Source organism: Ammospiza caudacuta, chromosome 10, assembly GCF_027887145.1.
Source record: "Ammospiza caudacuta isolate bAmmCau1 chromosome 10, bAmmCau1.pri, whole genome shotgun sequence".
Taxonomy (NCBI): domain Eukaryota; kingdom Metazoa; phylum Chordata; class Aves; order Passeriformes; family Passerellidae; genus Ammospiza; species Ammospiza caudacuta.
The window spans coordinates 27,630,048-27,644,846 of NC_080602.1; the positions used below are offsets into that span (position 1 = coordinate 27,630,048).

The following is a 14,799-nucleotide window of genomic DNA, read 5'->3' on the forward strand; positions in this document are numbered from 1 at the left end:
CGGGCTGGATCCCGGGATTGATCCCCGGGCTGGGTCCCCGGCAGGCTCCTCCCGGCGCTGCGGTGCCGTGGCTCGCTGGTGCCCTCTGCAGTTGTCCCTCCCTGCTATAAATGCACAGGATTCCTAATCCCAAGGAACGATTTTAGGACTTTTTGCTCCAGATGAGGGCGGTGGCCCGTGTGTGTCCTCTCGGTTTTGGAGGAACATCCCGAGTTCCTCCAGCACCCCAAATCCTGCCCGATGGGATCCCCCTGGAGCTGTCCCTGTCCCCTCCTCGGTGGCTCCCTGGCTGTTCCTCAGTGTCCCCAGAGGCCGATGGCAGCAAATGCCCAGCCCGGTCCGTGGGGCAGCAGCAGCAGCAGGGAGGGACAGGGATCCCCAGCCCAGTTAAACTGGAAACGCTGGGAAATGCAGCAGCTCCCGGGAGTCCCCTCCCGGTGCCCCAGCAATGCTCCACTGCCCGAGGAACCGGGAACATCCCTGCTTCCAGGGGCCTGGGTTAGGGATCTGGCTCGTTTTCCCAAATTGTTGCTCCAGAGAAGAACTTTCACCCTTTTGTGTCCCAGCACGAAGGACCCCAGGGCACTGCAGGAACCAGGACGGCCACTCTAGGGTCACCAGAGCGTCCCATTCCCTGTCCCCTGAGCTTTTGTCAGAGCTGGGGGTGCAGTTTGGGTGGTGGCACGGAGCCGTGCAGGGGCACACAGAGCCCCCCAGGACAGGAGCTGCTATCTCGTGGCCCCAGGACCCGCAGAACCTCCGTGCTGGCAGAGATATCTGCACTCTGAAAAGAAAATACCAACCCCCCTGCCGGAGGGCAAAAAAAGGAGAGCAAATTCCAGGAAAGAAGGCAGCAGATAATGGCAGCTCAGGCTCCTGGAGCATTTGGTCCATCCTGCAGGAATGACCTGCCTGGGCCCCTTCCCAGCCACGGAGTGGGACACAGGACGTGTCCCCTGTGCTGGCACACGAGGCACATCCGTCCATGGGCTACAAAGCAGTTTGAAATTTAACTGAAATGTAATTGAAGCTAAATAACTGGAGTTGAGAAATGTTTTTTCACACCTGCACGAACCTGTGGAAAAAAGGAGATTGTTCTCCTCCCCCTTTAATTAATTTTTTCAGCTGATTTGGCACTTGAGGGGAGGGGCCTTGCAGTGCCATGGAGCAGTTCAGTGGTTTGCCAAAGGGAACATTCCCTGTTTATAATGCTGAGTCCATTCCATGCTTCCATGCCCTCAGGGAAGCTTTGTGGGGTTTATTAAAATGGCCAGAAATTCCCACAGATGTTTGCTCCGTGTCCCAAGGATCTCTCCCTGTGGAACAGCCACAAACCAGGGAGCAGCAGCTCCCCAAATCCCTCAGGAGCCACAGCAGCAGATCCTGGACACCTGCCCTGGAGGAGGGGCAGGAGGGAACTGCCTGAGTCCCAGGGAAAGGTAAATCCATAAATCCATGCTCAGATCCATGCTGGGAATGGCCCCAGTGGGAAAGGTGGGCAACTGGAAATGCTGTGGGTGCTCCAGGTGAGGGTGCAGTGACAGGAGCAGGACAGTGGCAGCCAGCAGAAGGAGGGGCTGGGGGATGCTGCCACCTCCCACACTGCAGGAAAGTCAGAAGGAACAGCAGGATCAAGTTCTAATCCACAGGGAAACTTCACCCTCCGGGTGGTTATGAAGCAAAGCTTCCAGAATCAGAAGTGTGTGACACTAACAGGAAAAAAAGCACAAGGATTTGGCAGGAATTGTGCCCCAGAAAAAATCTCCTTGTTCTAGTCCAGTCCGTCAGCTCCAAATTCTTTTGAATTAATTTCAGCTTTAATGTTTATCAACACTGAAATGTTGAATGAAATTAATTTCTGGAATAGAAATCTAAACTTGATCCTTAAGAAAAAACCAAAACAAATTTAGGACCCAGAAAGCAACACTTCAGTACAAGAATCTGTTTTATTTTTACAGTGCAGTGATTGAAACAATGTAGAAATTCAACTTGCAAAACTGAATTTGTATCACAACGTCTCTCAGAAGGCAATGCAGATGTGTTGCTTCGAATCACAAAATATTCCTCTGGACACCAAAAATTACAAACTCCCAGCACTATACACCGGGCTTCCTTTAGAGACCGATTCCTCATAATTTAAATCTATCTTATAAACAATTTCTCTTTTAAAAAGAACACATGGAAGATAAAAACAACTCCGGTACAAAGCGCGAGGCGTTGCTGGTTGATCAGCTCGGGCTCAGCAGGGCTGTGTCCCTAGTCGGGCTCGGTGACGCACTGCTCCACGATCTCGCGCAGGTTCGGGTTCTCCATGGCTGCTGCCACCCTCTCCTTGTCATTGATCTGCTTGTTGACTGCAAAACACAGCACGGGGCTCAGGGGCTCAGCAGGAAAGGGCATTTTGAGGGGCATTGCTGGGAAATGGGGAACCAGGCAGAGACAAGAGCAGTCACCACAAAGCAACCACGGGAAATCATAATTCCTGTCACTTTTCCAGCTCAGGAAAAGGGTGTGAGGTGTTCCAGTGGCGTGTCCCAAACCTAAGAGTGAAATTCAGGGTAAATGAGTGGGCCAGGTTCAGTGTGCAGCTCCTTAACCACAACATCCCATTTCTGGCAGGCACTGAATGCTCTGGGCACTGCTGGGCTCTGGCTGGGCAGAACACCCAGGTAGGTCATGCCAGCTTTCCTGCAAAACCTGCCTGAGAAACCTCCAGACTTGGTGTGGGGAGCTGAGGACAGTGGGGCCAAGAGCTGAGGCAGCTCCTCATGTCAATTACTCAATTTTTGTTACAAACACCTGCCAGAACTGGGGGGGTTTGTTATGAATCCAAAGCAGCAGCCAGCAGGTGGTCACAGAGCCACCACAGCCCTGGGGACACCGTGATGCCACTGGGTGTGCAGGCTCTGACAGGGGATTAGTTCCTGGGGAGGCAGGGCAGCACAGGACAGGGCACAGGAGGCTGAAGCAGCAGCATGCACAGGCTGTACTCACTGTCCTCCTCCGTGGAATGTGTGCCCTCAGAAATGTAGATTTCCAGCTGCAGGAGAGATCAGCAGTGTTAGGGGCAGCACAGCAGTGGGACACTTCCCTCCTGGCAGGAAAACCCCGTCCCCACTCACACAGGGCTGTCACCCTGCTGCCCCAGGAGGGGACAGCTGCCAGGAGCTCCCTTTGCAGTGCTCGGCCGGGAGCCTGGAGCAGCTACAAAACCGGAACCACCACCCAAAAACCAACTGCAGCCATCCTCGGCTAATTACTGTGTTCTTTACATTATTGGGGTCAAGTCTCTAAAGGTCTGTGTTTAATTTAGGGAGGCTGCCATTCACTGATGGAATTTAACACAGGCTTCAAACCAGGCACTTTACCTTGTGTCTAAAAGGCAAACATCTCTGAAGTTTTATTCTTAAACAAAGGCCTGTTCAAAGAGAACACAAAAGAGATTTTCCTGTAAAATTGAAGGTCTGAGGAGCATTTTCAGAGAATCCATGTTTAATAACCAGTGTAACTAACAGTGTCCTTTTGTACTTTGAGCAGCACAAGCCACAGAGGGAAAGGGGACAAGCAGAAATTGTATTTTTTTTTCTTTTTAAAAGTTTAAGAGTTGACAAATTCAATTAATAACATTACTGAAGTAACTTGGAGAATACACAGAAGGAATCCTGTATCACTTCCCAGCAGAGTTTTGAGAGATTCTCTTTGAAGAGATTCCCTAACATGACACAAACACATGGGAGTCCCCATTTCTCTGGATTTGGGGTTTTTTTGCTCGGTTTGGTTTTTGGTTTGGTTGCACTGGTGTTGGGTTCTTAAGCTGCAATTCCTGATCAAACCAACACAGGCAGGCAAGACTGAACCTGCACTGGGACTGGTGGCATCCAGACAGCCCCCAAGGACCCCGAGCTCTTAGTCTGCGATCTCATTAAGGGATCTCACCGATGAGAGTGGCCAAGGAGCAATGAGGTACTGTTGGTGTAAACCTGATGATGACCAGATATTCATCCTCCCCTATCTCCTGCACTTCCACGCAGTTTTCCGTCACCACTTCCAGTTCTTCCAAAGTGTTTGGCTTCTCCGGGTCCCGGATAGTCCGGATTATATCTGAGACAAGGGGCACAGTAAGGAATCTTCCCTGGGATTCAAACAAGGGATTTCCACGAGCACCCCTTCCAGCACTGCTGATGCTGCACTCTTTGGCAGCCACGAGCGATCCCGAAGAGCCAAGCGGGCCCCTTCTCCCTGCCCAGCCCCTCGGGGCCCCCTCAGCGCTCCGAGCCCCTCAGGACCCCGCGCGTTCCCCCTCAGCCCCCCAAGGGCAAACCGGCACCGCTCCCGGGGCTCCCCCGCGGCCCCCGCGCCCCCCGGCAGTCACCGTAGACCTCGATGGCCCTGTCGTGCTCCATGGCGCGGCTCGGGGGCGCATGGCGGGCGCTACTGGCGGGGCTCCGCCACACCCGGCCCAGCGCCTGCCACAGCAGCGCCAGCGCCAGCGCCATGGCCGCGCTCCGCCATCGGCCCGCGGGCCGCCGCGCTTCCGCCTGGGCGGGGCGGCGCCGGCCAATGGCAGCCGGGGGCGGGGCCGGCGCCGGCCAATGGGCGGGGAGGTACCGGGAACGACGCCCATGGGGGCGTGGCCTCGCGTCCGGGGTGGGGCCACAGGGAGCTCTCGGGACACGGAGAGACCCCGGGACAGCGAGTGGGGACACGGAGGGACCCCGGGACACGGAGAAGGGACCCAGAACACGGAGTGGGGACACAAAGGGACCATCCCGCGACACGGAGTGACCCCGGGATAGCTGCGGTACACAGAGTGGGGGCACAAAAGGACCCCTCGGGACACAGGGAGACAGCTCCGGGACATAGAGGGACCCCCGAGACAGCCGCTGCCGCAGAGTGGGGACAGAAATGCCATGGGGATCCATCTGCAACAGACATCAGAGAAAAGACACGGAGAATTCTACTTAAAGATAAAGAAAACTCCGCTGCAGTTGCCAGTCGGGGAAAACTACAGCTCCCAGCGCGCATTGCTGCGCCGCGATGCCTGCTGGGGGCTGTAGTCGGGCCCGGCGGTGCCCAGCTGACCGGAACGAGGGGCGGCCCCGCGGGGATGGCGGCGGCTCGGGCCGGGCGCGTCGGGCGGCGCTGAGGCCGGGCCGGAGGATGGCGGCGGCCGGGACCCCGGCGGAGCTGCGGGTGCTGCTGATGCCCCGCTCGGAGCAGCCGCGGGGCGCGGCGCGGGTGCGGCTGAGCAGGGCCCGGCACGCCCTGGGCACCGTGCTGCTGGCCGGCGGCATCCGCCTGGAGTCACTGGGGGCCGGCGGGACCGGGCAGCGGGGCAGCGTGCTGCCGGGAGCCTGGGCTGAGTGAGTGCGGGCCGGGGCAGTGGGGCAGGGTCCTGCCGGGAGCCTGGGCTCAGTGAGAGCGGGCCGGGGCGGCGGGACCGCAACGGGAGCGCTCCCGGAGCCGCGGCGGGGCCGGGTGGTTTCTGTCTGTCCATCCTGCCGGGTCGTGTGTGTCTGTCTGGCCGGGTGGTGTCTGTCCGTCCGGCCGGGTGTGCTCGCGGCAGCTGATCCCAGAGCAAACAAGAAGGGTTTGTCTGTCTGTCTGTCTGTCTGTCGCGCCGTTGCTTCACGCCCCAGAGCCTCCCCCGCAGCCCGGGGCCAGCCCGGGTGACACTCGGCGGTCACATGGTGGCTTTAACACGTGGTGGCTTTAGCGCGTGGTGGCTCCAACATCTGCCTCGGCAGCCTCCGTGCCGAGCCAAAAGCACGCCTTAGTTCTGAGCATCTGCGGTGTCCGGCAGCAGCAGCCGGACGTCCTGTGTCACGCAGAATCCCCAGCTGTTTCGGCTGTAAGGGACATTAAATCCCACCCAGTGCCGCCCCGGCCGTGCCAGGGACACTGCCCCTGTCCCACGCTGCTGCCAGCCCCGGTGCCCAGCCTGGCCTGGGGCATTCCGGGGCTGGGCAGTGTGTCAGTGCTGTCGCAGGGCTCTGCTCTCTGGTTTGCCCTGCCCCGTGCTGAGCTGGTCGCTCTGTCCCCTCCCCATCACCGCGGAGCCGATGTGACACACCTGGAGGGGTTCTCAGCCCAAAAACCAGGGGAAGGTCTGGAATGGACTGTGTGTTCTGCTCTCCCTTGTGCTGGTGCTCTCCTGAGGCAGAGCATCCCTGGTGTCCTGGCTGCAGTGGAGAATGCGGAGGGTGGAACCCCTTTATCCTGGAGAGGAGGAGGAGGAAGAGGAGCTGGGCTTCCTCAGGCTCTGCCCTGCCAGGGATGAAGCAGCTCAGTGCTGGGGGCCCAGGGTGGCAGCAGGGGTTTCAATGATGAAGTGAAGGTGGTGTCCCCAGTCAGTGCACACCCAGAATGGTCAGCCTGGGAAACGGGGACAGGGAATAAAGCCATAACCTCCCTGAATGTTTCCCCTTCAGCTTCCTGTGGGACAGCTCGGAAGATGATGGTTCCCAGTCCAACAAGACAAAGCTCCTGGCTCTTGCTCAAAGCCATGACCTGTTTGTCTATGAGTTCAACGTAGAAGATGGGAAACACAACCCCAATTCCCTGCACAGCTGTGAGGCAGAGACGCTGAAAAGGCTCCTTGAAGATAAAAACATCAGTGAGTAAATTGCAATGTGTGGCATGTGTGAAATACTGCAGCTCTGGTTCTGCTGCTCCTGGTGGGATGGAGCACCAGGGAATTTCAGGTACCTCCCCACTGCTCCAATGGGATCAGCAGGATTCACGGGCTTGAAAAATAATGGCGACATTTCTGTGTTCAAAGGTGACATTGTCAGAAGGAGTTAAACTCTTGTAGGGTCGTGTTTGAGTGATACGAAGTTAAAAATGAATTTTAATAAGATATATGCGACCCTGCTCTCTCAATTTTGAACTTTAATATTGGGACTAATGGAAAGAAAAGGGAGACAAGGCTCATCAATCACCCTGCAAAGACTAATTAAACATTTTACCATGTATTTTATGATTAGCAAACATAGTGTGCAGTTAGAGTGAGCCTTTGGTGTTTTACATGTTCCTAAACAGTCTCCCTTCCTAAAATATTTTATTTCCAAAGTTTGTAGCTTTTCTTCTCAGTGCTGACTGAAATACTATTTTGTGTTGATTTTTTTAATGTTCTTCACAGCCACATAAAAAATTTTGGGAAATGGTTGTAGAATTAGTGCCCCTGGCACAGAAAGTGAGATTTAAAACCAACCACCTCAACTTCTGTTAGGATGGGAATTGGGGCAATGAATTTGAGCTGTCATTTTCTTGGGATTCCTTTACGAATCAAAAGTCTGTCTGGATGTAATCTGAAATTTAAATATCTTTAAATTTACAGGTCTGCCTTCAATTTCTTCTGTGAAGATTCTGTCTTTTGGAAACAACAAGTGCAAACTTCTGCTCAACCGGTTTCTCCTTGTGCACCTGGCCTTTCCTGGGGAAGGCTCGCCCCCAGAGCCCTGTGGCTGCTTCCCCCTGGCCCTGCCTGCAGGAGCTGTGGGGAGGATTGCAGACTCCCACTTCTGCAGGGGGATCCTGTTCCTGTTGGACAGTGCTGGCTGGATTTGTATCCTTTGCAGGAGAGATCAGGGAAGATCATCTGGAAGAGCAAAGTTGCTTTTCTCTGCTGTCAGGGCTGAGCAGAAATTTCTTTACAGGCATTTAAGTGGTGCCTGCAGAGAAGGTTGTGCAGCCAAATCCTGGTTATTGTAGAGAAGTGCCACAGCTGTGTGTGCAGGGTTCCCCACTGCATATCTGGATTTATGGCTTGGATTCATGGGTCTGTGTGTAACAGGCTGACTTCTGCTGTCACCTCGTGGCTGAATTAAAACAGAAATGATCTGCAGGCTCCCAGGGAGCCTGGTGTTGGGATGAGCAGGGGCTCAGGCCCGTCAGCTCCACCAGCTGCTGGCATTGACCTGTCCCTGCTCATCTCCCCTGGCACATTAGAGCACAGGGAAGCCAGCTTGCCTTCCCTGCTCCTGGAGCCCAAACTCAGCACCTTGCCCTGCTGTGTCACTGCTCTGTTGTTCCCTCCAGGCCTGGCCTTTTCCTTGATGCTGTTTGCAGACATATTTGACTGCTGTGATGGTGCCAGCCTGGGGAAGGTGGGTGTAGCCCTGGGGGCTGGGCAGGGGCCGGGCCCGGCCCCTGTGTCCCCCCTGGCTGCCCTGGCAGTGTCCCCTGACCTCAGCACGGCCGTGGTGACCAACAGCTGCCACCGGGCCCTGGCTGTGCAGCTCAACACCTACTTCAGGTACAGCTTGGGGCTCTGGGCTCCCTGAGCCTCCCGGCTCCTGAATTCTGGGCCTGTCCTCACCGGGGTGCTGGCAGCTTTTCACTCTGGCTTCTGTGCTAGAGCAGAAATTCCCTCTTTGTTTAAATATTGTCCTTGCATTGCTTGCTTTAATTTATTCTCTGTCACAAAGGATGCTGTGTCTATAACATCTCTTTATTTTAATCTGTCTGTTAACAAGCAGATAAATAGTCTTGCCCTTCATGTTGTTTCCAGGAAGATGAGGTGCTCTCAGTGCCAGGGGTATTTAGAAATACCGTAGGATGTGGAATTATCAAACTGTGCTGGTACAGCTGTACTGATTTAGCTTGATGAATTAGGGCCAGCTGGTAATTAAGAGGTAGAATCCACCTCACAGGAAAGAGCATCAGGTTTTGATGGCTCACCTGTTACCCTGAGAGAAAACTGCACCCAGAGCTGCTGGAGGAGTTAAACATGAAAAAAAAACATCTCAAATCATCAGCAAGGTGAAATTTCATGTTTATTTCTTTACAGACACTTCCCTGAACATTTGTTCTGTAAGAGAGATCCTGAAAATCTGCCAGTGAAGCCTGCAGAGGGGCTGGATGAGGATGAGCTGGCCAGTTCTGAGCACAGCATGGAGCTCCTGCCGCTGCCCTTCCGCACAGACAGGTACGGGGGGAAGAGCTCCTGACACAGGCTGGCCTTTGCCTCCTTTGCATCACTGGGAATAAACTGCTGGGCTGTGTTTTCACTTGTAGTTGGGACAGGTAAAATCAGCCATTCTGCTGTAAATGTTTTGAATTTGGGGTGGACCAAGACAGCTTTAGGTGTGGCATTGGACAGCTTCCAAACAGGAATTGCTGCTTGGGGGTTACCTGTGAGTCTTAGAGCATTGCTACTAATAAAGCATGTCAGTTATAGCTTGGTGTATAGATGAGAAAGGTTCAGTTCCAGAGTTAATTCTGTTAGATGGTTGTTTAATTAATAACTATTTGTTATCAATTAAAATGTAGTAGAACATTTATATATAACTATCTATAACTATAATCTATATATAACTATCTATAACTGCCTGTTCTGCTATTTTTTACTTGGCATTTTCTGTGAGGAAAAGAAAACTTTTCATTAAAAATGCTGGACGTGGATGTTGTCAGCTGATCCAGCTGTGGTCACTCAGCTTGGCTGCAGGTGGTATTTAAATACAAATAAAGAGGCTGTGCTAAGGTTAAAATGCAGGATGCTGGATGGATTTTATGAGGTCTAAGTGCATTTTGTCTAACTGAGAAAGCTTTGCCTGCCTTGTTCCTGGGGTAATACCTGGTGTTAAGGTGACTCTGTCCCCTTGGCAGGTCCTGGAAGGCACACCTGTCCTCACTGTGGGACAGAGTCAGGAGGAGAAGAACACCAGGCTCTGCAAATTTGGTGAACGACCTGAATTTGCCTTGGTATCAGTTTTTGACCCATCTGGAAGATCACGATCCTGAAGTTTGCGAGGATCCAGAGAGGATGGTGGCCTTTGTCCCCCGGGCTGTCACTTGGGCAGCTTCCCCAGCACTCCAAGGGCAGCCTGGGGGTGCAGGACAGCAGTGGGCACAAATCCCCGTGGGAGCAGCCCAGGGCATGGTGAAACTGGAGTGCAAGCTGGTGACTGGAGCCAAGGCAGTGTTCGTGGTGCAGGCACAGCACACGGGGCTGTCTGTGGCGCTCTGGGATTTTGAGTCCCAGCAGGTGACGTGTTCCCACTTTGGCAGGAGCAGTGCCTATGTGGAGTGCGGTGCAGAGCTGCCACTGTGTCTGCTGCTGGCAGGTGAGGGCCCATAAACTGTTCTGAGAGCTGCTTTGGGGGTTTTAGTGTTTTACCTGGCTGCTGGTGGGTGACTTCCATTGCATTCCTGCTTGGGGAAATCCAAAGGGAGCTGCTGCAGCCTTGCCTTGCTCTTCTGGAAGCAGCAGTGGGTAGAAATGCTGCTGCCAGAAAGGGGCTGCTCTGTCTTTAATAATGCCTTGGTCGTGTCCTTCAGAGCGTGGTCTGTCCCTGGTGCTGTTTGGGGTCACTCAGGAGGAGTTCCTGACCAGGCTGATGATGTTTGGCAGTGCTGGGGTTGTGGATTCCCTGTGCCACCTCAATGGCTGGGAGAGGTGCTCCATTCCCATCCATGCCCTCGAGGTGAGGAAAGCTGCCTGTCGTTTGCAAGCTGTCCTGCAAATAACAAATCCTGTATTTCAAACATTGAATGCTGTTTAGCAATGCCAGTGTGGGTTTAGACACAATTAAAAGCGTGCCTCAAACCTAGGGGCAAAAGAAAGTGGTTTAGTTATTGAATAAACAGCAAAACCCCAAGCAGATGAGTAACCCAAAGGAAGAAGTACAGCAGCAAAGTGAATGCACATTAATAAAATAAGAGAACAAAGCAGTGCTCAAAATTCCCTCTTAATTGGACTCAAAAGCAATTTTGCCAGCAGTTTTTGTCCCCTTGCAAAATGTTAAATATGAAAAGAAATCCTTGTATCTAGATTTCTGTGTTTATTGTGCTGTTCTTATAAAACAGCATCCTGATTCTCACAGTATTTACTTCATACTGCTGCAATAACATTTTGTGTGTGGAGATCCAGGGCAGGGCTGGAGCAGAGGCTCTGTGCAGGTCCCCTTGTTACTGCAGGCTGCACACAGAGTTTAAATCCCCTCTGGTTTCTGTGTCACTGAGGCTGGAGTAAGTGCATGGTGTATGGGTGTAAATCCATGCTTAATTGTTGTGTTTGTGTTTGTCCAGGCAGGTTTGGAGAATCGCCAGCTGGACACGGTGGACTTGTTTTTGAAAAGCAAAGAAAGTGTTTTCAGTCTGTCTGCAGCCTGCCCTGGGGCTGCTGCCTCGCAGTCCTACCTGAGAAGTGAGTGAGGAACCTCAGGGGTTCATTTCATCCCTCTGTCCATGGCTCAGTGCAGGATGCTGATGTGTGAGCTGTTTCTGGAACCATTGCAGGTCTGGAGGAGCTCAGGCCAGCTCTGAACTTGCTCTGCTCAGCAATCCAAGACAATGATATGGAGCCCCACAGCAAACCCTTCTCTGAGCAGCTCCTGAACCTCGCCCTGGCTTTCCTCACCAAGCAGCTGGAGGAAATCTTTGTGCACACAGAGGGTAAGAGCACTCCTGCTGGTCATACCTAGTCGTGTGTCATCATTTAAGTAAGTAAGAACTGCTAATTCTTTTAATTAAAAGCTTGAATTTGCTTGGGATTAACATAAAGATACTAGAATTAAGTGAGTGAAAGATGTTCATCCCTGTGTTTTAGATTGGACTTACCTAATGAATAATTGGTGGGATTAATAGAAAATTTCAGTTCTCCTTTACTGGTCCCTGGGCAGGAAAACCCCTCAGTGAGGGCAGGGAGCTCTGTGGGGCTGGGGCTGTGTCCTGACAGGGTGCTGAGAATGCTGGGCTGTCACTGCCTGCACAGGGGACAGAGTTATGTGCTCTTCCCTCTGAGGGGTGTCTGCTTATTAATCATAACCAGCACATTTGTTAATTCAGCATTGCTAAGCATTAAAATCCTGCCTGTTCATTCCCATTTAACTGAAATCTTGGATGCTTTTGGCAGAGCCTGATGAGTTCCTGCAGAAGGCTGCAGATATTTTAACTGATTACATCATTAAGCTGAGGAAGTTCCTGAGGAGATACCCTCACCCAGCAGTGACCCCAGGGCAGGGAGCTGAGCTGGATGAGGACCTGCCTGAGATAGAGGAGAGCCAAGAATGGGAAAAACTGACTCCAGAGGTAAAAACCAGCAACCCAGGTTTTGCTACTGTGATGAAGTTTATATAAGGAGATCATTTATGTGGAAATATCTTTAAGTACTGGGGAAGAAAATCAGCACAGGGATGATCTAGTTTGTTCCATGTTTTTCCCTTTAGGAAGTCATTGCTGAGGCCATCCTAAGCAACAAAATACCCGAGGCCCAGATCTTCTTCAGAAGGCAGAAACACCCTGCTGAGAGTCTGCAGGAGTTTCTGCAGACAGGCTTGAGCCTGGTCTATGACTGCCTGCTGAGGGGCAGCACCAGGGAGGCCTCAGAGCTGCTGAGGAACATGGTGAGAGGTGTTTGGGGTGCTCACTCTGCTTTGGGACTGTGCAGGGCGTGGGGAGCCTCAGGTTATGCCCCAGAAACAGGGGGGATTGCAGTGGGAATGGCTGCTTTGGGGGAGCCTGGCTGGGGCTGTGTGCTGGCTGAGCAGCAGAGAAAGGGTGGCTCTGGAGAGGGGTGACAGGGTTTGGGGACAGCAGGGACATCCCTGGGATGGGGCCACAGGGTTTGGGGACAGCGGGGACATCCCTGGGATGGGGACACAGGGTTTGGGGACAGCGGGGACATCCCTGGGATGGGGCCACAGGGTTTGGGGACAGCGGGGACATCCCTGGGATGGGGCCACAGGGTTTGGGGACAGCGGGGACATCCCTGGGATGGGGACACAGGGTTTGGGGACAGCGGGGACATCCCTGGGATGGGGACAGCGGGGACATCCCTGGGATGGGGACAGCAGGGACATCCCTGGGTTTGGGGACAGCAGGGACATCCCAGGGATGGGGACAGCAGGGACATCCCAGGGATGGAGACACAGGGTTTGGGGACAGCAGGGACATCCCTGGGTTTGGGGACAGCGGGGACATCCCTGGGATGGGGACACAGGGTTTGGGGACAGCAGGGACATCCCAGGGATGGGGACACAGGGTTTGGGGACAGCAGGGACATCCCTGGGATGGGGACAGCAGGGACAGCCCTGGGTTTGGGGACAGCAGGGACATCCCTGGGATGGGGACAGCAGGGACATCCCTGGGATGGGGACAGCAGGGACATCCCTGGGTTTGGGGACAGCAGGGACATCCCTGGGTTTGGGGACAGCAGGGACATCCCTGCAGGAGCTGGGGCAGGGCTGGCACAAGCCTGCTGTCAGGGCTGTGTGCTTTGGGGGAAAGCTGCTGCGTTCATCACTGTGTGCTTGATGTGAGCAGTGCATTCGTGGGCCCCTGCTGCAGTGGGTGTCTCTCTGTGGCAGGGCTTGGACGTGGAGCAGGAGCTGCACAAGATCTGCTTGCACACACAGGACAGGCACGTCAGGGAGCTCCTGGTGAGTGCGGCGAGGGCTGCCTGGCTCCAGCCCTGCACCCTTGCCTGCCTTTGTGCTGAGGGAAGCTCTGGGAAATAGAAAATTATAGAAAATTTTCAAAGTTTCATGGAAGGCTCACGTGGTGTGCGTTTGTATGTAAACTTTGAGATAAGGAATGCTGGCTTAGAGATGTTATAGAACAGGACAGACATTGTTGAGAGAGAAACGGAACTAAAAACAAGTTTCAAAGGATAGTCTTATAAATAAGACTAGATGTTTTAGAGAAATGGAGCTATGAAAGATGTATTGCAGTAGGACTTACAAGGGGTAATTTTAGATTATTTACTTTAAGGTATTTACAGTATACTGCGGTAAAAGCTGATAGGCCAAGAAACGCTTCTAGTGTCATTAGGAAATAGTTGGCTTCTGATTGGGATAGCATGAATTATAACATCTGTATTGTCTCATCCTTCACATGAGACTGAAAATGGATTAAAAGTTATTGAACACCTCTCAGTTGCCCCATCTCTGGGTCAGAAAAAAGCTTAATCTGACAGTAAACCCTGACTGCTGTGACCTTCAGAGCAGAGACAGCCAGGGCTTGTACCTGCACCCTCCTGATGGCATTCCTGCAGCATCCCTGTCCCTTTGCACCTGCAGTTCAACCACAGAGCTGGTACAGTGTCATTCATTGCTCTGGTCTGCTGCTCTCACACCATCTGAGTCCTCTTGTCATTTAAGTGCATTGCCCTCTGCTTCCAGAATTATCTCCCTACAGTTGGTTAATTGTTTGCACTTGCAGGATCATTTACAACTTGAATAGATTAAAGATAGATAAAGACTGGGGGGAATTGGAGGTAATATTTTAACAGGTGGAGGTAACGCTTTAATTTGAATTAAAGGTGAAAGTCTTACAAGAAGAAAATTACTTTTCTGAAAAAGAGAAGAAAATTATTGACTTTGTGCATCAGGTTGAAAGCTTCTACTCAGAATCCTTCCAGGAAAACAAAGAGACTCAGTCTCTTTCCAGGTAATGTGGTTTATTAATTTTAATTATTAATCAATAGTATTAACGCGGTTTAAAATGTGCTGGATTCTACATTCGGAGAGATTTACTGCACTAACAAATACAGTCTTTGATTAATTTCACACTGGTGTTCACTTGCAGAAATCAGAGTCAGTGTGCGGACTGAGTCATTTTCTCGTTTCTGTGGCAGTTGCTGTCATGTTCTCTCGTGACACACTGCTGTGTGAGTCGTGACAAACCATTGTGGGGGTGACAGCTCTCCTGCTTCAAAGGAAGCATTTTTAATAATAATATTAGAATTACCACTCAATTATTCACGTTCAGGTGTTTGCTCTGGTTTTGATCTATGATGTCTTTAATACAGCAGGCCAAATAACCTAGAAAATAATGTTACAGCTAAGTGATGGTAAA

At 52.5% G+C, this 14,799-nt stretch overlaps 2 protein-coding genes across 2 annotated transcripts in view; one reads left to right on the forward strand and one right to left on the reverse strand.

Annotated features, from left to right (window-relative positions):
- Window positions 1–1,927: 1,927 nt before the first annotated feature.
- On the reverse strand, window positions 1,928–4,545 carry CIAO2A (cytosolic iron-sulfur assembly component 2A). Its single transcript, XM_058811539.1, has 5 exons — window positions 4,373–4,545; window positions 3,937–4,101; window positions 3,369–3,418; window positions 2,995–3,040; window positions 1,928–2,354 (listed from the first exon to the last, which is right to left on the reverse strand). Exons 1-5 carry the CDS (start codon window positions 4,494–4,496, stop codon window positions 2,257–2,259), a joined length of 483 nt encoding a protein of 160 aa, XP_058667522.1. The 5' UTR covers window positions 4,497–4,545; the 3' UTR covers window positions 1,928–2,256.
- A 615-nt stretch (window positions 4,546–5,160) lies between these two features.
- Window positions 5,161–14,799, forward strand: part of SPG11 (SPG11 vesicle trafficking associated, spatacsin) — a 28,961-nt gene continuing 19,322 nt past the window's right edge. Inside the window, exons 1-13 of the mRNA XM_058811262.1 lie at window positions 5,161–5,363; window positions 6,432–6,616; window positions 7,340–7,567; window positions 8,071–8,257; window positions 8,792–8,929; window positions 9,610–10,067; window positions 10,282–10,427; window positions 11,032–11,149; window positions 11,242–11,397; window positions 11,858–12,033; window positions 12,171–12,347; window positions 13,311–13,382; window positions 14,264–14,391. Coding sequence (XP_058667245.1) covers window positions 5,161–5,363; window positions 6,432–6,616; window positions 7,340–7,567; window positions 8,071–8,257; window positions 8,792–8,929; window positions 9,610–10,067; window positions 10,282–10,427; window positions 11,032–11,149; window positions 11,242–11,397; window positions 11,858–12,033; window positions 12,171–12,347; window positions 13,311–13,382; window positions 14,264–14,391 — 2,372 coding nt within the window. The remainder of the gene's footprint in view (window positions 5,364–6,431; window positions 6,617–7,339; window positions 7,568–8,070; window positions 8,258–8,791; window positions 8,930–9,609; window positions 10,068–10,281; window positions 10,428–11,031; window positions 11,150–11,241; window positions 11,398–11,857; window positions 12,034–12,170; window positions 12,348–13,310; window positions 13,383–14,263; window positions 14,392–14,799) is intronic.